Source organism: Lepidochelys kempii, chromosome 6 (genome assembly GCF_965140265.1).
Source record: "Lepidochelys kempii isolate rLepKem1 chromosome 6, rLepKem1.hap2, whole genome shotgun sequence".
Taxonomy (NCBI): Eukaryota; Metazoa; Chordata; order Testudines; family Cheloniidae; genus Lepidochelys; species Lepidochelys kempii.
In genome coordinates, this window is record NC_133261.1 from 59445627 (window position 1) to 59467112 (window position 21486).

Genomic DNA, 21486 nt, shown 5'->3' on the forward strand with positions numbered 1-21486 from the left:
GACATCGCTCGCGCCAACTAGTGTGGCTTTGGACAGTGGTGTGCAAACATCTGTCCCAATAGCCTGAAGCCAGGATGATGGCTGTTGGGATTCTGATGTGAGAAGCAGCTCTCTCAAAGCCATACAATTTAAGGAACATGGTAGAGTTAATCTCACTTTTCTCAAATGTTTTATTTAGTTTTGTTAACACATTTTGTAACCTAGAACTGAAATCTGCTCTCAGGTGGAGTTGCTCTTTCTCTAGTGTTGACACTTGTGTTTTATGCAGATTGTCAAGCTGGTTGACTTCTTGGCCCCAACAAGCTGACACGCTCATGAGCGGGCTGTTTGGGTTTTCGTTCTGCTCTTTAAAGGAACAGTTTGGTATGTAAATGTCAATGCACTCTTGTCATTTTTTTCCCTGAGATTTCCAAAGGGAATAAAGGTGTTTGGCCCCTAACTCCCTTAGGCCCCTTTGAATATCGTAGCCTTTACATAATTTGTGAACATGCCTGGTATAAGCTTCCTGATCATGTCCCCGATGCAACCTCCCCCTCCCTCAAATCCCCCATCTGTGATTTAGCCTTCCTTTGTACTCCTTTATATCTTTTTGTAAAATTACACCAATGACCAATATCCAATGACAACATAACAAGAAAAGCCCTGTTTAAAAAGTAAGGGCAAAATCTTGCATATGACATCTTTACTGTAGTGTATCTGTAAGGTATGATCTGCCTTTGTAAACTGTAGATAAAGTAAGTTCACTGCTGACACAACTAGTCAGTGAACTGAACTATCAAACTTAGGTTCTGCTTTACCTTCTGAGAATTTTCTGAACTCCTCTTCACCGAGGACCTCTGCAGGGAGTATGCTTGTGTACTGTTCCCCTTTTTTTGCCTCCATTTTTAATGCTAATAAATCTCTGTATGTAGGTCTACACAATTTTCTCTGTCTTAGAAACACTATTTGGCTATTAGGAACAATCAAACTTGCCTCTAAGCACTGTTTGTTTCAATAGTTTTCAGAAGTCGTGTACAGCATCTGTTGCTAGGAGGTCATGTCCCTTTATTAAGCTGACTTCAAACTTAACCCTCTTCAGACTAATATTGAAGATTCTTGGACTTCCCCAAATGCTTTGTGTCGAGAGTAATGCCTCTCCCTATACAATTTTGAACCACTCATTCTTTAGCACAAGTATCCAGCTGTGGATGGTGAAACTTGATGTAGAGGAGATATAGTACTTCCCTATACGAGAAAGTTTCATTGTTCTTCTGAAAGGTGTGATTTTTTTTTTTTAAATAAGATGACTTAGCTAAACTGGTGCAAAAGGCTATACAAACACTCAGTTCCTGTCATGGAGTCACAGGCTCGGTGCTCTGGGACCCTCTGAAGTCAGTGAGGACTCGAGTGCAGTGTGGCTCCCCTCAGAGCACACACTCACCAGGGCAAGAAGCCTCCTCGCACCCCTGTTCGCACCATGAGCTTCCTGCAGTGAGTCTACCTGGATGGGACACCTGGGGCAGCCTTACATGCACCCCTGCACTGCCGCCAAAGGGGCCATGCCCCCTACCTCGACAGTCAGCAGTGACTCCCAGTCAGCATTGTAAAACAGAAGATTTATTAGTAATTGGGAACACAGCATAGAACAGATATTGTTAGTGCAGAAATTAGGAACATTTGGCAAAGTGCTTCGGGAGTGGGGGGGTCCAGAGCCGTGGGCTTCCCCCTCCAAGTCCCAAATGAGGACACTGACCAGCTTCTAGCAGTCAGCGTCCATCACAACCTGCAGCTCCACCTCCTTCCTTTGTCTCTTTCCCAGGCAAACAGGTCATCTAGCCTGCAACTCTCACTGTGTTCTCCAACAGCTCCAGTTGATTCTTGCAGAAGGTGCCAGGATACAGTGTGTTGGCCATTCTCTGTGCCCAGGAAACCAGACAGCAGTGCCCTCCAAGGGCAAACTGCAGTCTGGCTTAGCACTCTCATCACTGACAAGTAGTGGGCCCAGGCCCGCCCGCTACTCTGGGCCCCGACCGAGGGACCCTCTAGTGGTAGCCACTTACTGCCCTCCTCCAACTCCCCTCTACTGCCTACTTCCCTGGGCCACTTCCCCATAGCCCCAGCACCTTCTCTGTCCCTTTGTGTCAGGGCCCCAATCTGGCAGTAGTCAGCCTAGAGTTCACCCAGCCTCTGCTGACCCTGCCCAGCACTGCTCTGTCTTAGGTGCTTCTCTAAGAGCCAGTTCTTCTCCCCTTGCCCTCCAGGGAGAGACTGCCCTTCTCTCTGCCCTGCAGCCTTCTTATAGGGCCCAGCCTCGCCCTGATTGGCTGATTTCAAGCCTCCACTTGATTGGTTCCCAGTAAGCCCTTCCAGGATTGTCTGGGGCTCTGGCTTGCTTTAACCCCTTCCATGTCAGAGTGGGGCAGCTGCCCCGCTACAGAGGCACTTAGAAGATTTTTGAGTGCTGTTTTACCGGTGGAGGGGAAGGAATGATACAAATGTGTCTACCAATTAGCAGATTCATCATCTCCTTCTGTAATTTTCAGCCCTAGCTATCTGCTTAACTAAAAGCTGCTGTATATGTGGGAGCTGGGAATGGACTTGGGGTGAGGGGGGAGTTCTGTTCTTGGGGGGGGGGGTTCCCTTTTGCTGTAGATCTTATTAGAGTGAAATCTTGTCTAAATTAGCATTTGAGGCAGGCTGCAGTATCCCATCTGTTTTCTGTTTGTTTTCCCCCCGCTATTAATTAGTTAGTGTGCCGTGTTAAAAATCTGATCTGCTTGTTGATCATGGTCTTCATTATAGAGTTGTGATACTGAAATGTATGCGGTGTCATTATCCAGTGCACCTACTTCTTGTGCCTTTTGCAGGGGAAAAAAAAACAATTTAACTTTACTGTTTTGTGAAAGGTGCTGGATTGACAGAACAAGTACACATGTGATGGTACAAGCTTCCCCACTATGCCTTGCAAATGTCTTTTAACTCTGAGCTGGAGGGGCCTAGACCAAGGAGTGAGGGAGTATAATCTCCATACCCATTCTAGTCTTGGCCTTTCGGCCAGTCAATTGTGGAGTGGACTCCTCTTCAATAGAAACTGGACAGAATAAGCTAATTAATTTCATGAAGCTGACTGGGCCCCCAGCCATGTGAACCCAAATTGCAGCCCATGCTACAACATGCATGCTATTTTTAGCCTGCTAGCTCAAGCCCCACTAGTGCGAGTCTGTCTACCTGGGATAACGGTCTTGTTCCCAGCTGCAGTGTAGACATACCTTAAGGGCCCCAGTTGATATTGTCAAAGCAGACTAGGTAATTTGCTCACATGACTCACACTGAAATTTCAGGAGTTGCATGACTAAATCCATTAGACATCTTTGAACATCTCAATCCCTCATCCTCAAACTGAAAGCAGCTCTCACAATACAGGAAGCTTAGTAATTAAGTGGCGGGGTGGGGGTTTCCCCTTTCCTCATTTCACATCCCCTAGTTTGTACATACTGGAGATTTTTCCTGGATAATATTTGAGATTAGGTACACATTTCACTTGCCCTTACAATAGATGACTGATCCATCAGAAGGACTGAGTGGCAAGGCTAATGAGAAATGTGTAAAGCTATTGTGGTAGTGTCAAAAGTTGCAAACCTATTCTGAAAAGAGGAGGGATGTCAGAGCTGTGCTGAGTTTACCAGTTTGCTGGACATTAAGATGTTAGAAGTAACGCATGTTAGGGGCTTCAGTCATTCCGTGAATGCAACAGCCATTGTGTTATTACTCTTGTGCAATGAAGTTAGTTTATGCACACAAATGGGAGGAAAAACTCCAACCCAGCATATTTACAGAATGTTATGGGTATGGGCTTGGTGTTGGCAACCAGTCAGGCACAATTGTGTTCAATGCTAAAATCACTTCATCACTTACTAGGATTTGTGGCCAACTTTCTTTTTTGTGGTAAATAACTTACTCCTCTGCAGAGCTGTCCCTTGGGTATGGTGAATTGGGGTGACTGCCCCAGGCCATGCACTTAGGGGGGGCCCCACACTTTGATTAAAATCTTGAGGAGATGGGTTGGGAGGTGAGGCGGGAGGCTGGCAGGCGAGCTGGGTGAGGAGCTGAAGTGGGAGGAGAGTGGCAGGCTGGTGGAGAGGGGAGGGGGAAGAAGGAGCCCCCTTACCAGAACCTATTCCACCCCCTGGCAGGACCCGCTGATCAGCACCTCCCCTCCCCCCCAGCACCCACTGTCTGCCATGGATCAGATGTTTCACAGCATCAGGAGGCACTGGGGGCGGGGGGGAGGGGAGAAGAGCAAGGGCACAGCGTGCTCGGGAGAGGGGGCAGAACTGGGTGTGGAAGAGGCAGGGCAGTGGTGGGGCGTTGGGGAAGGGGTGGAGTGGGGCGGGGCTGGGGGAGAGCACCCCACGGCAGATTAGAAATTCGGTGCCTATGTCCTGAGCCCCACGCCCCCTTAGGGACAGCCTTGCTCCTCTAATATCCAACTCTCATGTGCCTGAGACACACACACACACACCCCTTTCCTTTATGAAAGATAATTGGATTTTTCTCTCATGAATAAGCCTGGTAATTTGTTACTACAAATGTGGGGGAGATGAACTTTCTTTCTGTGAATGAAGGAAACTTGTAAAATCCTTTCCTTGGATACGGTTATTGTAGCTATGTCTTGAGTAACTTCATCACTTTACTAATTATGTGTTGCCTAAATAAGGGAATCTTCCTTCAGTCCATTTTTCATCTCCCTATCGATAAAGAATTAATGTTTGGCATGTCAGTCGCTTCCATGGCAACAGATTGTGTCATTTGTCATAGGTTTATGTTGTTCATTTTGTAATCTTTTTCTAAAGTAACACTTCGAGATATCTCCATAATTAATATGGTTACATAAATAACAACTAATGAGTAATACAGATACAGAGGAGATACTGGGTTACGTGGACAAAAGCTCTTCAGAACAGAATGATCCGCAGTAATAGCGAGCAAAATGGAGAAAATTACTGGCCAGTTAACTGTGCTTTATAGAACTGTCATCCTTTCCTCATGAGGCTTTTTGAAATTCCCTCTTTAACTCATTTTGTTGTGCTGAGTATTTGAAGATCCACAGAGATGGAGCATCAGTGGTGTAGAGAGGAACTTGTGTTGTTGACTAGCCTACTTCTGCATATATGCCATAATCAGCATGACTGAAGTAACAATGGGTGCTTCAGGTTGGTGAATTGGCAGAGCATAGTTGGGATCTCAAAGGGCTGTATTAAAGGGGAGCCTTGCAAGTCAGTACTGTGGTGATTTGCATGTCTTGGTTAATAATTGGTCATTTTCATAAGCTCAGAATTTACAAACTTTAAAGGAAAAAATCTGCTTCATTAAGTTTTCCCACTGATACATTATTCTAAATTGTTTTGGCCAGACTTTTCCAGTGAAAATTCTGAGATTATAATTTTGTATATAATGTTGTTGCCACCATAACAGCACGACTTTATTTGCTGTAGACATCACAATATGGCCAGTAATAGGCCAGAAGGAAGGTAGGAGTGTGATTTCAAATGGCTAAGTTACACAGTATATTAAGTGTGTAGGCTAAGAATCTACATTTGCCATGGTGGAATATGGTTGTATGACGTTTCTTTCTATATCATGTGGTTAGGATGGCCTCTGTCAAGCAGATAAAATATTTTGTATTTCTATGAACCTCTGTACAAATATTAATTAATTCTCAGGACCCTTGAGAAGCAGGGAAATATTATCCCCATTTTACAGGTGGGGAAACTGAGGCACAGAGAAGCTTAAATGATTTGTCCAAAGTCATACAATGAGTCAGTGGCAAAGCTAGGAATAGAACCCAGAAATCCCAGTACTCCATCCCCTGTTCTGACAGCTAGGTCATACTGCCTCCTGTAAAGATGTAGTCTTCATGCCATGGTCAAAGGTGCCATATTCCAGTGATGGGAACTTCCTCTCTGCACGAAGTATGTCTTCATCCATCACCCTCATATGGAGACACAGACTGGGGTTTAACAGCATATCTTGTTGTTTATTGCCCTGTGCAATGCTAACTGTACAACAAACTCTGAATCCTATTTAATGTACAGGCCGAATGGCACCACTCAGTGTCCTATCAAGAGCAGCTTTTATGTAGCCATAAAAATTTGAAGTGGAAGGCTTGGGCCAGGGAGGTAAATCAGCACTTTGAAGGGGGCACGTGGTACAGTAATGGTGGGATTTCTGCTCTCAGGTTTATCCTAGCTATTTTTAACTGCACTTTCCCAGTGCCATGCAAAATAAACAGGAACTCTGCTTTACTGTTGTAAATAGGTTTCATTATGGAGACATCTCTTGTGGAATCAGTTATTTAATGTTAGCAGTATACTTTTTTTTCCCATTCCCCCAAGTGTGGGGGAGCCCTTCTGTCTAATTAGAGAGCACTTTTATAAAGTGGTTCATTAATGCAGGGTATTTAAAGCTATTGGGAGACTCTAGCTACAGTGAAAGTGCTTTTCTCTCTTGGGGCCTTACTGTTGACCAAGATTTCTCTCAGAATTTCAACAACGATGCTTGTAGCTAAGATGATCATCCCCTGTGTTGCTTGAGAGTGAAAGTTCAGCCTTGAGTGGTTACAGGTATTCACCTTGAATGCAACTTATTGTTTCTGCTCGTAAGATCCCTCTTAGAGAATTTTCTATGGATTATAGTGGCGCCCGGCAGGATTGCTATACAGTATTTGCCGCTCTGTCTTTCCATTATAAATTTCCCCTGTGAATGGCTTATCCTTTAGCTCAGATGTTTGAACTGCTTTTAGGTAGAAACCAAATGTACAAGTTCCGAGCCCAGAAGCAACCCCCTAAGCAGGTTAGCTGCACAAAGTATAACGTAATCCTCTGCCTTTCTTTAGTACCTTCCTCCTGAGGCTCTCAAACACTTTCCAAATATGGAATTAATCCTCATGACACCGGTGTCAAGTTGGTGCCTAGATGTTTAAGTTCAGATAGGCAGGTGTTTTATTGTCTCACTTTTACACATGTGGAAACCTGAGACTTACCCAAGGTCCCAGTCAGTGGCAAAGCTGGGAATAGAACCCAGGTATCCTGACTCAGTCTGGTCTAACCACTAGATTTAGATAGCTGGTCAATTATTCCTCTTCTGCCCATTTTGTGTATTTCTTCCACATGTTGTATCTTGTTATTCTCAAGTGAGTTTGCTGAAGCAGGGACTCTCGTATTTGTGTGTCTGTACAGCACCTAACACAGTGGGCCCTTGATCTTTAATGGGGCCTTCAAGGTGCAACTGCAATACAAATAATAATAAACCCACTACTGGGAGCATCCAGCATAATCTGAAATGAAAACTGGAGACCTCAGAGTGAATTGAAGGGTGAGCTCTCACTGTTGTCGGTGCTTTTTCTTCTGCCTCCATATGAGGCACATAAAGAATCGGGCCACTCCAACCATCTCAGTTCCTTGGAGCTCACAAGGATGCCTCACACTCACTGTTTATCAACACCCTTTTTTGTAAAGAATTAGTATAGTAATTAGTAGTTAGTGAGAGCTGTTATTAGTTTCCTTTGTTCTCCATTTTTTCAGGAGTAAACCTTTTCCTTATCCGTGGGGGTGGCACTCTGATACCATGTTGGGTTGTTTTTTTGGGGTGGGGGGGAGTTCAGGATGTCAATCCACAAATCTCCAGGTTTTGAAAACTGCCCAGTCTGTGAGGCAGTGATGCCTATAAATGATGGGAACACAAGGCATCTCATCAGAAGAACATATTCAACTCCTTTTCCAGCTGGACACAAAAACGGAGGGAATCCACTCAGCTTTTGATCCCAATACTGAGCACTTGGGCTGTGCCTCACCAGAAGTGTTCCTGTGGCTTCTTTCATCAATGGCTGCTCCAACACCAAAAGACTCTGCCTGTGAAAGAGGGTGGAAGACCCCCCAAAACAGGGAAAAGAGTCTCTGGTCTCCATCTCCAGGGCCCTCATCCAAGACCCTCAAGACCTCTGAGATCCCCTTCCTTTCTGATGATTGAAAGTCCAAAAAAGGCTCCTCCAGCACCTATCTCACCCCTGAACACCAGGCTTCTTTAGCTGAGAGCTGACTTCACCAGCTGTCTGGCATCTCGCCAACTACACCAAAAGAGCCAGAATTGCTGCCTCCAACACTGTCTCCAGTGGTTCAACTTGCATGAACGCCAATGATCCTGGTAGTGGTAACTTCAGTACCAACAAAACTGTTACTGATGACTCTGTCGGCCCCATTGGTGCCAACGAGTCAGGTACTGACGATACCTTCCACCTCACTCTTATTACCGTCATCCGTAGTACCAACCCTATAAGTACCATCTACACTGCAACCCTATTTGGCAGCCAGAGACTTGCTGGTTTCATCCCTCTCAGATGCTCCTCTGCTCTCCTCACATCTGAGTGCACACCAGTTGGTAATCTCACTTAGACACATTCTGCATATATGGTGCCATATTCAGAATGACATTACTTTCAGGCTGTCACACTTTCTTGGAGTGCAGAATGTCCTAGCAGATAACGTAACCAAGAAGTTAGTTGAAAATCCTGACTGTTCCCTGAAAAACTAGAGTGCACATGACATTCAGCAAATGGGTGTTTCCTGGCATGGATCTGTTCGCAACCAGCGAAAAGAGAAAATGACGCTGCTGTTCCAAGTCCAGTCAGTCTGTTCTGAAAGCTTCCAAAACATTCTAATTAGTAGTAAGAAAGACTTAGCTAGATAACTAGATCTACTTAAGTGGAAAAGATTTTTCCATTTGCGCCCAGCATCATCTGCTCTCTCTAGCCAAAGGTCAGGTCCAAGGGATCCTAAAATACTTACTGGAGCTAAAAAAAAAAAAAAAAAAAAAATTAGGCCTCGCAATGGGCTCATAAGAAGTTCACCTCAGCCATTTCTGTCATTCATACTCCTGTGCAGGGACAGTCTGTGTCTCATCAATCTCCCTACCGTAGGATTAGAAAACAAGAGAAAACAACCAGTTCCTCCTCGATACCTTAACTTTGTTTTGTCAGGACTCAGAAGACTTCCTTTTGAGCTGTTAGCCTCTTACTCTCTAAATTTTCTCTTGTCAGTTAAGATGGTCTTTCTAGTTACAATAACATCTGCTAGAAGAGTGAGAAAGTTACAAGTTTTGATGGTACGACATATATGATTTTCTATAAAGATAAATTTTCTTTAAGACCTCAGGTGAAATGCCTATCAAAAGTTGTGTTGGAATTCCATCTAAATCAAATAATACATCTACCAATTCTTTCTGAAGTCACTTCCTCACAAGGATGAGGAGAGACTACATACATCGGATGTGAGCAGAGCGCTCTCACCTTTTTATATTGACACAACAAAGCAATTTAGATCCCCTTAGAATCTTTGTGGCTCGAGCTACTTTAGTGGCTTTCCTCAGACATATTCCAGTCATGGACATTTGCAGAGCAGCAACATGGTTCGTGATACACGTTTGCTCATTATTATGCCATAAGAGAAACATCCAAAGTCAATGAAAACATCTTTGGAAAGAGTTCTACAGTCACTATTTTAAGTAGACTCCGTCTCCATCTCCAAACAAGCACTGCTTGGGAATTATCTACAGTGGAATATATAGGTGTGTAGGCACTCAAAGAAATGGTTACTAACCTGTACAGTAACTGTGCTTTTTCAAAATGTGTTGTGCACACCCTTGGTTTGAGGCGTAAAGATACTTGGAACAGGTGCCACCCCAATGAGTACAGCTTATCCAAAATCTCCTGGGTGTGCACACCTACTATGGTGTGTATATATATATGTGTACAACATATCTTGAAGAACCACAGTTATTGTACAGGTGAGTAACTGTTTCTTCTGACTTAGTCCTTAGAAAAGTGATGAATGGACTGGTCTTCATCTGTACCCTGAAATCCTCCCTCCTCACAACACATCCCAACCTACATAATTTGCCTAGACCAGTTCTCTGTCTCCTTACTTGCCTACTCACTGAGGTGGTGCCCTTTCCTGCTTGTACCCATTCTCAGCCATTTCCTTCTTTGAGCTATTGGTCATTGTGCCTGTCCCCAACTGATTTCAAGTCCTGTGATCAGGTCAGGAACCAGCAATTGGCAAAATAAATTGTGTGCAAGTTTGGGGATTCTGGAAGGTTTCCAGTAGCAAAGAGCTCAGGCAGACACTTGAGGTAACTGTCCCACCTCTCTGCTGTCAGAAAATCTTCCCATTTTTCAGCATCTTTCAGCATCTCTCATGAGACCCCTAGAGAAATATGGGAAACTGAGAGATTTTTCCACTGGGAAACAGACTAGTTTCCTAAGGGTTTAAACTGATAAAAAGAAGAAAATGGAAAATTAAGACTCCTGCTGCATCCTTCACTCAGTCCCTTGTGCCTAGTTGTTAAAACACTCATCACTTTCTAGCACACAGACAACTGAGCTTCCATTCTATAGTCACTTTATGACCAATGGTAACGTTTATATATTTGTATTTAATAATACAGAATGGAATGCAATTCTTTAGTTCCCTGCAGAGACTGCAGTTGAAAGCTGAAAAGTCTACATAAACGAGTCAAGAATTTGAAGATGGAATTCACAAAGTCAGTCAAACGGGCCTCTGTTCCCCATTGCATGCTAATAAGAAAATGAAGGGGGAAGTGATAGCGACACAGTGTGTAGGGAAATAGAGATTGCATTAACCTGAGGTCCTGGGCTTGTGATGCATGAGTACCACTCAGGATGCATCAACTTTCAAGACTGGTTACTGTGGGAGACTTGTGTACATAAACTAACTCTCAGGTCTTCCTAGATGATTTTTCAGGCCTCTCTAAGATTAGAGGTGTGGGACCACAGACAGGTGAGATGATGACATAGCAATGGTGGGGGAGGGGGAGAGATTCAATTGCAGATTAACTAGGGAAGAGGTGGAGAGAGATTTCAAAGGGCTATAGAGGTAGGGTGACCAGATAGCCAGTGTGAAAAATTGGTGGGAGGTAATAGGCCTCTATATAAGAAAAAGCCCTAAATATCGGGACTGTCCCTATAAAATCGGGACATCTGGTCACCCTGTATAGAGGGGTGGAGGTAGGGAGGCTGAGTGAGACAGCTGAGTGATAGGCAGTAGTGGTGAAAACTAGGGAAGTGTGGTGCGGGGAGAGAAGTCCAGATGGCCAAGACAGCAGTCCTGACTTCAAAGCTCCTAAAATTGTATTAGGGAGATGTGATTGGGACTCCCTCTGCCTAACTGAACTTCTGAAAGTGATCACAGTGTGACAGGTTTTTATTTCTATGTAATGTTTAATTTCTTCCCCTCTTTCATAAACCAGGTGAATTCATCTTTAACTTAGGAAACCTTACAACCCCCACTCCCTCTGTCTCTTTGCTTTCTTCCCCCTTTTCTGTTCTTCGCAAAGTAGAATTATCACCTGCTTTCCAAAGCTGCTCATCCAAAAAGACTGGAAGGTAGAACTGGCAGTGTGGGCTGATACTTAGGGTGTTGGATACACATAGCTGGCATGCAGGGTTGGTAGTTAATACTCAGGCAGGTGGTCATTAGCAGGGAGACCAAGCCTTCTGCCTGTGCTGCGATAGTCATGTTTTCAGTGGTGACTGGTAAGTGGAGACAAACGAACGCTGTTCCTCTCCTAAAGCTCATAGTGAGCTGTAGCTCACGAAAGCTTATGCTCAAATAAATTGGTTAGTCTCTAAGGTGCCACAAGTACTCCTTTTCTTTTTGTGAATACAGAGTTACACGGCTGTTACTCTGAAACCTGTCATGGGCAATGATTATCATCTCTTATTGCCAAGGATTTGGGGCTTTGGTGCTTGTGCTCAGCAGCCCTGTTGTGCTTCTAAGAGTCTCTTGCTCAAACCAGGTGTCACAAGGTGATTGGCTTTTAAGGGGAGATGGATCTGTCACAAACTGTAACACGACTTGCTCACCTCTCTAGCTGGAGAAAATCAGCAGAGTTACATGACACAGGTCATGTGGCTAAATCAGGCCTCTGGGATGGAGAGAGGTAAATAACAGGGTGCCCCAAAGATCTGTACTGGGACTTGAGCCATTCACTTTTCACCCCCTTTCCCAAATCATTTATCAATATGTTGAAGTGGCAAAATTTGCAGATGATACAAAATTACTCAAGACTATTAAGTCCAAAACTGACTGCAAAGAGTTACAAAGGGATTTTACTAAACTGGGTGATGGGGCAACAAAATGGCAGATGAAATTCAGTGTTGATAAATGCAAAGTAGTGCACTTTAGAAAGCATAATCCCAACTGTGCATACCAAATGATGAGGTCTAAATTAGATGTTATCATTTAAGAAAGAGATCTTGGAGTCATTATCTTTAGTTCTCTAAAAACATCCACTCAATGTGCAGCAGGAGTCAAAAAATCTACCAGTGTTAGAAACCATTCAGAAAAAGATAGATAATAAAATATCATAATGCCTCTATATAAATCCATGGTACACCCACACCTTGAATACTGTGTGCAGTTCTGGTCTCCCCATATTAAAAATTATATATATTAACTTGGAAGAGGTGCAGAGAAGGGCAATAAAAATGATTGGGGTATGGAACAAAATTCCATATGAGATTTAAGAGACTGAGACTATTCATCTTAGAAAAAAGATAGCTAAGGGGGGTAGGAAGCGCTGGGAGTTGATGCTGGGTAGAGAGCAGAGAGAGACTCAGAGGAGCTCAGGATGGGCTGAAGAGAAAAGACAATCCTCAGGAAAAAGGGGCTAGGCCTAGCTTGAGATTGGGGTAGAAAACTCTTGTGTTTGTTTTGGATTTAGATGTCCTGGAAGGGGTGGACTTTTTTCTTTAACACCTTAGCCAGTGAAGTCTCTGCAGCAAGGCATCACAGCAACCAAACCGGCCTGGAAGGTTGGGACATCCAATCTAAGTGAGGGGAAGCTGAGGTAGTAGTTATCCTGAAGCCAGACTGGGTAGGCAGTACTGCTGCATTTGGGGCTGATGTGTGATTCAGTGACAAGTGCTCATTAAGCATATTTAAATAAGCCACATCCCCACTTAAAACATGGGGTTTTTCCACCATTCTGTGTGGAGAAGTACTTATAAACAGCATTGGAGAACTTCCCATGACCTGAAATTGTGCAGATGGATTTCTGTGCTTCAGCCTCTGCAGGACTGGTGTATAGGCTGGGATCCATGATATACTCTGTGTGTAATGCCAGTTGGGATGATTTATGAGTGTGTGCACATATATACTAACATTCTGCTGCAGCTGTTTCAGGATTTTTTGCAGCAATATATATCTCAGTAGGTAGCACTGGCTTTGTTATTGTACATAGGCTGCAAATCTGCTTTAACCACACACTCTTGGAGCTCAGCACCAGAAGTTTCATAATCACATTTATCCTATATATGATGCATGCTTGTTCCTTGCTTACACTGGCTCTTTCTTTTCCTTGATAATATTTGTGATGTTTAGAAGTGCTCCCCTCTGTGCGGTGCCTTTTCCTGCAGCATCCTGCCATGAAGTTGTAATCTTCTGCTCGTGGCATCACAATCTGTGCTCTTGAAAATGCTTGTGGCATCTCAAAATAAGCAGCATGACGTCAAGAGCAGCTGGGCTTGGAGAGATCATGCTAGCATTTAATCACAATTACTGTAGTACTGGGAATTTGTAAGCATGGGAAGAAAAACTATATTATAAGTGGGTTTAATACATCTGTTGTGATTTGTGGGTAGGATAATTCCTTGTTATCCCTCTTTTAATTTTCAGTTCAGATCTAAAATGTGTCTGTTCACAAGTGGTAATATATAATATCGGTTCTCATGCCCCCAATCAAATTCAAATAGTTTACAGTGGGTGACTTGCTGCCAGGAGCCACCCAGAAGGAATAGGATCCTCATAGCCAGAAGAAAAATACCTTTCAGGCTGGTGAGTCCTGCCACAGCCCCCCATAGAAGATGTATTGGCTATTATGGTAGATCATAATCAAAAAGTCAGTGCCAGTCTGCTACTAGCAAACTGGTGATCCTGAAATGCAACCAAATGTGCATTCACTTCCCTCAGCAACTAGAAGCACCCATCCAAAATGACATGTCATGGCTTAGTGGTATCTGACTGCCCAAGCATAGAAATACCATTCCTGCCAGTGAAATTATGTGTTCTGAGCACAACTCTGAAGGGCTGCACATAGTGGCATGCAGTTGATATAAGATGTCACACTAGAAGTGGCAGCTGCATTCTACGTCAAGTGATGAGTTACGGAAACAAGACTTAAAATTAACCTACAGGAGTGGGTGATGTGTTGGCACTACATATTTTTCACTTTGTCAATCTGTTGTGGGTTTTTGAGTGAAAAGAAGATTGTGTCAATTTCTCCAACTGCTTTTTGAAACATGATTGGCCGGAGTTCATACAAAGCAAAACAAAACTCTGTTTTTTCTTCACTATAATAATACTGACAGTGATGTACAATACAGCTAGTTAGAAAAGTTCCTGTTCTGTGGAGCTTTCAGTCTAAACTGAGTAGCTCCAGGACCAAACAAGTTAAAGGACAAGGGTAAGAGCAAACCGAGTTGTATTCAATCAGTTATGGGAAGCTAGGTGGAAAGTGGGATTTAAGAAGAGGCAGGGTGCTTGGTGTGTAGGAAGAGAGAGACTGTTCCTATCTGTTAAGCTTATGAAGACTGGTTTTGAACACCGAGTACTAGAAAGGTCTCTGCAAGAATTAACATAAATGCAGCAATCATTAACAGCAGAGGTTTAGAAAGCAATCAAAGGTAGAAGATCCAGGAGGAAGGCCGCCACTCTTTCTAGCTTTTTCTACCTCAGTCTTGCCCTAGTCTTAGAGATGTTGCATCCAGCCTGGCAATTTGGGTGTCAAGTGACTTGCTGATGCTAATAAAAAGGGTTTGATTTGTTAATCTCCTGGAATATAGAGTACATAATGACAACTCTTCCTTATCAATAATGGTCCTACTGAGCACTACTTTATAGTAATTTTCATATAAGTCATCACTGGATTTGGTAATGCCACCACATTATAAGGTTACTGTGATGCTACTGGATTTATCAATATACACGAGAGTATCTTAACGCAACTTCCCTATCCTCTTGGTTTTTGTCATACCCCTTCTTTTTCTTTTGTGTGTATCTCTTTTCCTTTCCTGTCTGTGTTCTATCTTTATGTTCAGTTATCTGTCCAAATCAGATCATAAACTCCTTGGGGCTTCTTCCTTGTCTGTAAAGCACTATCCACACCAATGGCAATGTATTAATAGCAACATTCAACCTTAATTACATCTGCCTCTGCGGAAGACATAATAACCCAATTTAAAATGAAAACAATATTTTGGGGGGCAGGGAGATTCTTTTCTTCTTGGTTCTCAAGATTTCTGCAGCATGGGACAGCCAGTGACCCATCACACCCTTCCAGGTTAAAACTGTCTTTATAATGAGTCAGTGCAAAGTAAGAATGTGATTATGTTGTCAGTTTACAGGTAGGATATAAATAGTTTTAACAGATCCCTATTGCTTGCAGAGCTCCTGCTGTTCGGCGGTGGTGGTAGTGATGTCTTGAAATGTTCATTAAACTGACTTGAAGTGTTGTTTCAACCCAGTGTCTCGCACAGTCAGCCAAATTCACTGCTGTTTTCCGTTCCCTGGATCAATCAGGACTTTGAGGCTCTACATTTTAATTTCTTTTGCATCAGAAATGACTTTGCAGGCTTGTTTGTGCACCTCAGTTGCATAAATTGCCTTCTTGGCTGTCAAAAGTAAAGAGGCCATGCTGAAGAACTGTGGAAGAGGACTGCTACTGCAAGCTTTTTCAGAGTATAGATCAGGGGTCTCAAACTCAAATGACCACGAGGGCCACATGAGGACTAGTACATTGGTCTGAGGGCCACACCACTGACCACCCCCACACCCGCTGCCCCACCACTGCCCCCACTACACCCCTTCCATCAGGCCCCGCCTCTTCCCACCCCAATCTGCTCCCTCCCTGCCCCCAGGGGGCGCAGGAGGGGCGCAAGATGCATCGGGGGGCTCAAGGAAAGGGATTGGGGTGCAGGAGGGGTGCAGGGTGCAACGGGGGCTCAGAGCAGGGGATTGGGGCGCAAGAGGGGTGCGGAGTGCAGCAGGGGGCTCAGGGCAGGGGGTTCAGGGGGGTGCGGGGTGCAGCAGGGGGTTGGGGTGCAGGAGGGGCGTGGGGTGCAGAAGGGCAGGGGCTCAGGGCAGGAGAGGTGCGGCAGGGGGCTCAGGGTGCAGCAGGGGGCTCAAGGCAGGGGGTTGAAGGTGCAGGATGGGTGTGGGGTGCAGCAGGGGGCTCAGGGCAGGGGGTAGGGGTGCAGGGTGCGGCAAGGAGCTAAGGGCAGGGGGTCGGGGTGCAGGAGGGGTGCAGCAGGGGGTCAGGGTGCTAGGTGAAGCAGGGGGCTCAGGGCAGGGGCTTCAGGTGTAGGAGGGGTGTGGGGTGCACAAGGGCAGGGGGTCAGGGTGCGGCAGGGGGCTCAGGGCAGGGGGTCAGGGTGTGGCAGGGGGCTCAGGACATGGGGTTAGGGTGCCAGTTGCAGCAGGGGGCTCAGGGCAGGGGGTCAGGGTGCAGGAGGGGTGTGGAGTGCAGCAGGGGGCTCAGGGCAGGGGGTCAGGGTGCAGGAGGGGTGTGGAGTGCAGCAGGGGGCTCAGGGCAGGAGGGGTGTGGGGTGTGGCAGGGGGTCAAGGTGCAGGAGAGGTGTGGGGTGCAGCAGGGGCTCAGGACGGGGTTCGGCTGCAGAAGGGGTTCGGGGTGCACGCTAGGCCGGAGTCACTCTAGGTAAACTCGGGGGGCGCCGCAGGAAGCTGGCGGGCTGCAGAAAATAACCCCGTGGGCCGCATGTTTGAGACCCCCTGGTCTAGAGTCTGGGTTCAAAACTTATGAAGTAGACTTCAATACTTCAAATTTCAGCTTTATTACTTCAAGCTCAAGATACTCAGACTAGGAAGATGCCTAGTTTGTTTTTATTTGTTTGAATAGCAAGAGGTAAAAGTTCAGCTGTAGGATTTAATAATCCATTAATTGCTGGAAGATGAGCAGTATTGTGCAAACAATGAGTACCTGGAAGGCAGATCTAAGAATTTTATGGTCCTGATCAAGCATAACGTGGTAGACTGTTCACAGATGTTTTTAACCCAAGTGACTGAGACTTCAAAGGTTGAAAGGGAGCTGTCAGATCAAAAGCAAGGCTTTCTTTCACCTTTTAAATACATTTTCTCTTCACATTGGTATTCTCTTTTTCTCCTCTTCATTTTTGAGAGGGGTTGCACTGGTTTAGGGTGGCAAAGGACTAGCATTTTCGTACCTCTGCTTTTGGATTGAAACTGAAGTATTTGCATCCCTCTCCTAGTCAATTGCATCTATAAAATGGGTAGAACTGAAGAATCCAATCAATCAATTAATTACAACCTTCACTTATATAATCACCAGCCCCCACAGAATAGTTTTACTGGCTTCACTCACCTACCCCTAAGAAAAGGCTGGCGGGACACAACAGTAGTTAGGATCCTTAGGTTCTCTCAGACCTTGAGCTGATTAGTCACAATTTTCCGGTCTGAGGCTGAAAATAGGGACTGGCCCTTTGAAAATGAGTCCAATCATTGGCTTATGTGCCTAAAATTAAAACATGATGTGTTTGCACATGTTCACATTTTTGCTGTAGATGAGTAAATCAACCGTGCCTAGGTAATTCATCCCATAATCAGAATCCTATTGTCTCTCTCTTCCCCTGTCATGATTGCCCCAGACACGTAGAATTTGTGTGTTTGTGTTTTCAAGTTTGTTTTTTTTTCTTATTAAAAACTACTCCATTCCTCCATTTCAGTGTCATCACTTTCTAAACGGTGGATAATCCTTTAGGGAGCATCAGTTCTGGTTACATCTACTCTCCAAATGAGGTTGCAGCACACCTGGCAGTGCTAGGATTTGAATTTCCAATGAGACTCTGATGTAAAGGGTCAATGCTTTGATACACCAGAGCATTCATGACATCTTTAAAACACCCAAGAAACTCTTTTCCTCCAGTGGCTCAGAACATGAAGCTAAGCTCAAGGTATGACAATACCAGGCTATGGAGTTTCAGATTGGTGAGAGAGATACGGCTATACTGTAACCTGAAATCTGTTTGAGGGACAAAAACTCGGTCTTCAGGAAACATTAAGCAAAAAGAGCAGAGGAGAATAGCTGAGGAGGCACTCCACAAAACTGGAACAATGTGGCAGTCTCTAAGCGAGGTTAGAGCCAATTTTATCAGGCTTTATAATCCAAATTTGGGCCTTATATAAAAGCAGCTGGAATAATTTCACTGTAGTAAAATTTTGAATCTAGTTTCATTTAGTTTAGAGATAAAATAGCAATAAAGAAAGTGGAAAGAGATTCTATTGCCCATGTCCTGTGGAATCTCTTATTTCTGAGGAAAGGGGGATCTGTGTGAATTAAGTTGAGCTGTAAGCTATGTTGAGTTGACCACGAATGCTGGAGAGGAGCAAGAATTTATTATGGATAGTAAAAGTTCCATATTTCTAAAATGTCCCTATTGTACCCCAAAATGCCCTCATTGTGCCGATAATCTTGTTTCACTGTCCAGATAGAATAGAACACTGTTCTGCTTTGGAGACGTGGTTATGACAGCACACATTCAAAGTTTACACTTAAAAGGTTACACTGCAGTCTTATTACTTCAGTAACTGCAAGGAAGCAATAGAACTACAAGTACTAAACTTAAACTGTGTGTCCAGTTGAAACATGCTTAAAAACTTCACCCCGTAATGTCTGTTTTTTTAAATGATGTATTTGTATACAGCGCTATAAGTGCGCAGTTAGAAAAACAGGAAAGCACTTAACCTTCGCGTTCTTACTTTGCTTTTATTTCTCAGAGCTTGTCTACACTTAAAAGTCTGCAGCGGTGCCAGTACAGCTGTGCCGCAGTAGTGCTTCTGTGCTGCTCCCATCGGCGTAGGGAACCCACCTCCCTGAGAGGTGGTAGCTATGTTAACAGGAGAAGTCCTCCCCTCGACATAGCGCTGTCTGCACCGGGAGTTAGGTTGGTATAACTGTGTTGCGCACACATTTTCCACACCCCTGAGTGATGTAGTTATACCAACGTAAGTTACAAGTGTAGATCAATCCTCAATAAAAATGAGTTTGGTGATTTTAGCCTAGCTCTTAATAGCTTTTGGTCCACACCATATAGGCACTACGCTCAGGAGACTCTCAGGATAGGAATAATAGGAGTGGGAGAGGTTGCAAATCAGATGCCAAGTGCAGCATCAGAGGAGCTAGAACTGGACGAGCAGAGGCTGCTGTAGGCCGGGAGAGAGGTAAACTGGCAGAACCTGTGCAGCTCAGTACAGGAATAGCAGAGTAGGCTGCAGGCCGTGAATGAAGTGCATTGTCAGAGTTCTGTATATGGTAGTTTACACAGCACCTGCCTGCACTATAAACCTATCTCTGCCTAGAGTATTAATTAGGTGAGGTAATATCTTTTATTGGACTAACTTCATGAAAGAGAGATGCTTTTGAGCTACACAGTGACTTGAAGAAGAGCTCTGTGTAACTCAAAAGCTTGTCTCTTTCACTGACAAAGATGGACTAATAAAAATATTACCTAACCCAGCTTATCTCCCTAATATCCTGGGAACAACATGGCTACAACGCTGTATTAATTTACTTTCATGAGCACTAAAATATACCCATTTAAAATTATCCAGCATTATAATACACGTAAGGACTTTCTGTGGATTTTCAAGGGGGCAAGTGACAATGTAGAATACCTGTGTCCTGTTTTCTCTGATAGGGATGGACAAGCGAGCTTTGTCAGGTTGGCTGACTTCTTGAAAGTGCATGCTCTAAAGACAGCGTGAAGAGTGAGGCACTGAGAGGAGAAAATATAAAGAGAGCACATACTGGACGGGTCAATTTCTGACGGCCCTCATTTTGTTCCTAATAATCTATCTCACCAGAAGAAAAACTTTTAGTGCACAACCTTGAATTATTTTACATCTATCATGTTTTGCAATCCTGGCACCATCTCTGATACAGATTTTTTCATACTCTCCTTCATCTCCCAAGTAAATTAAATCCTACTGAAACAGCTGTCTGGTGCCACAGAGGGCATTGCTTCTGTGTGAAAGACAGCGGCTTTTCATAGGGCGGAAATTAGATAGGCTTCTCAAGGGAGAAATATTCGTAAGTCAGAATGTCAGCCGGTTGAATGCAGCACCCTGGCTTGCATGTGTTTTTTCAGATTGGTCTTCACTATTGTCACTGAAAGAATGTGTCCTGAGTTTAAATGGACACCAGTGAATGAAAGATATGCTAGGGTTTGGGGTTAAACATGCACTGTGGACTTTGCTCCTTAAGAGTGTCACATGTATTTGACTTAATTTTTCAAGAAATATTTCATCTGTGGATTCCCTTTATTCACCAATTCTATAAAAAGCAGCCCAAGTTTTCCTTGTGTTATTTAGTCTTCATAAGCCCCATACTACTTTTTGCTCATGGTCCCTTTCTCCTTTGGATAATTAAATACTTGTCTAATATTTTTGCTCTAATATTCACCTACTGAAGTAGCAGTACAAGAAAGTAACTCCGCCAGAGGTTATGGGTCTATTACAGGAGTGGGTGGGTAGGGTTCTGTGGCCTGCTATGTGCAGGAGGTCAGACTAGATGATCAGCATGGTCCCTTGTGGCTTTGAAGTCCGAGTCTATAAAGTAAGTGAAAAGATTGTTTTCGTTGTTGAAGCACAGTGCCACAATCTTTTCCCCCCTAATCTTTGGTTTTCCTACATTGCTTCATGCCTTTTCAAACACAATTCAGTCATTTAAGTACACCAGTTCATACTTTTAGCACTCCAAGATGCTTATTCCTTGAACCCACTATATTTCTGGTATTTATAAATATTACACAAAACTACATTAAAATACCATTATTAAGGTTGCAAAGTCTAGCACTCAAAAGTTATGAAATGCTAGGATTAAAGTTGCCTGTGCAACCTTAATCTGGCCTCTGGTGCCTATGCGTTATGATAGTCTAACTTCATGATCACATACTTTATTCTTTTTCCACAGGAGTTCATTCAGTGCACAGGATGGATGTGCTCACTTAATGACCACCTATTCAATATTTATTTTCTTTTCAAAGTTCAATGTATGTCCCCACACCACCATGCTGTTCTAATCCTGCTCAGAAGACTGAATTATTCATTTCCTCGTGGGATTTTTCCATGGTAGAAGAGTATCTGAGTGCTTCACAAATCATTTATTTTCACAGCATCAATGGGAAATGGGACTATTCCCATTTTACAGATGATGAATGTAGGCACAGAGAGATTAAGGTTGAAGGATCCACTAATTTTGAGTGCCCTGTTTGAGACACCTGGGACCTTATTTTACAGCATACTTAGCATTATATAGCACTTTATATGTTCAAAGCACAGTTCCCATGGACTTCAACTACAGCTGTGAGTGTTCAGCACTTCCGGAAATCAGACCCCAGAG

The 21486-nt window shown here is 44.0% G+C and overlaps 1 protein-coding gene across 6 annotated transcripts in view; it reads left to right on the plus strand.

Moving 5' to 3' along the window:
• LOC140912881 (transmembrane protein 263-like) overlaps positions 1-21486 on the plus strand; it is a 313599-nt gene that overhangs the window by 83867 nt on the left and 208246 nt on the right. The window contains exon 4 of one of the 6 annotated variants that reach the window (XM_073348107.1): positions 269-363. The exons of the other annotated variants lie outside the window; for them this stretch is intronic. Coding sequence (XP_073204208.1) covers positions 315-363 — 49 coding nt within the window. The 5' untranslated portion in view covers positions 269-314. The remainder of the gene's footprint in view (positions 1-268; positions 364-21486) is intronic. 6 annotated transcript variants of the gene reach the window in all.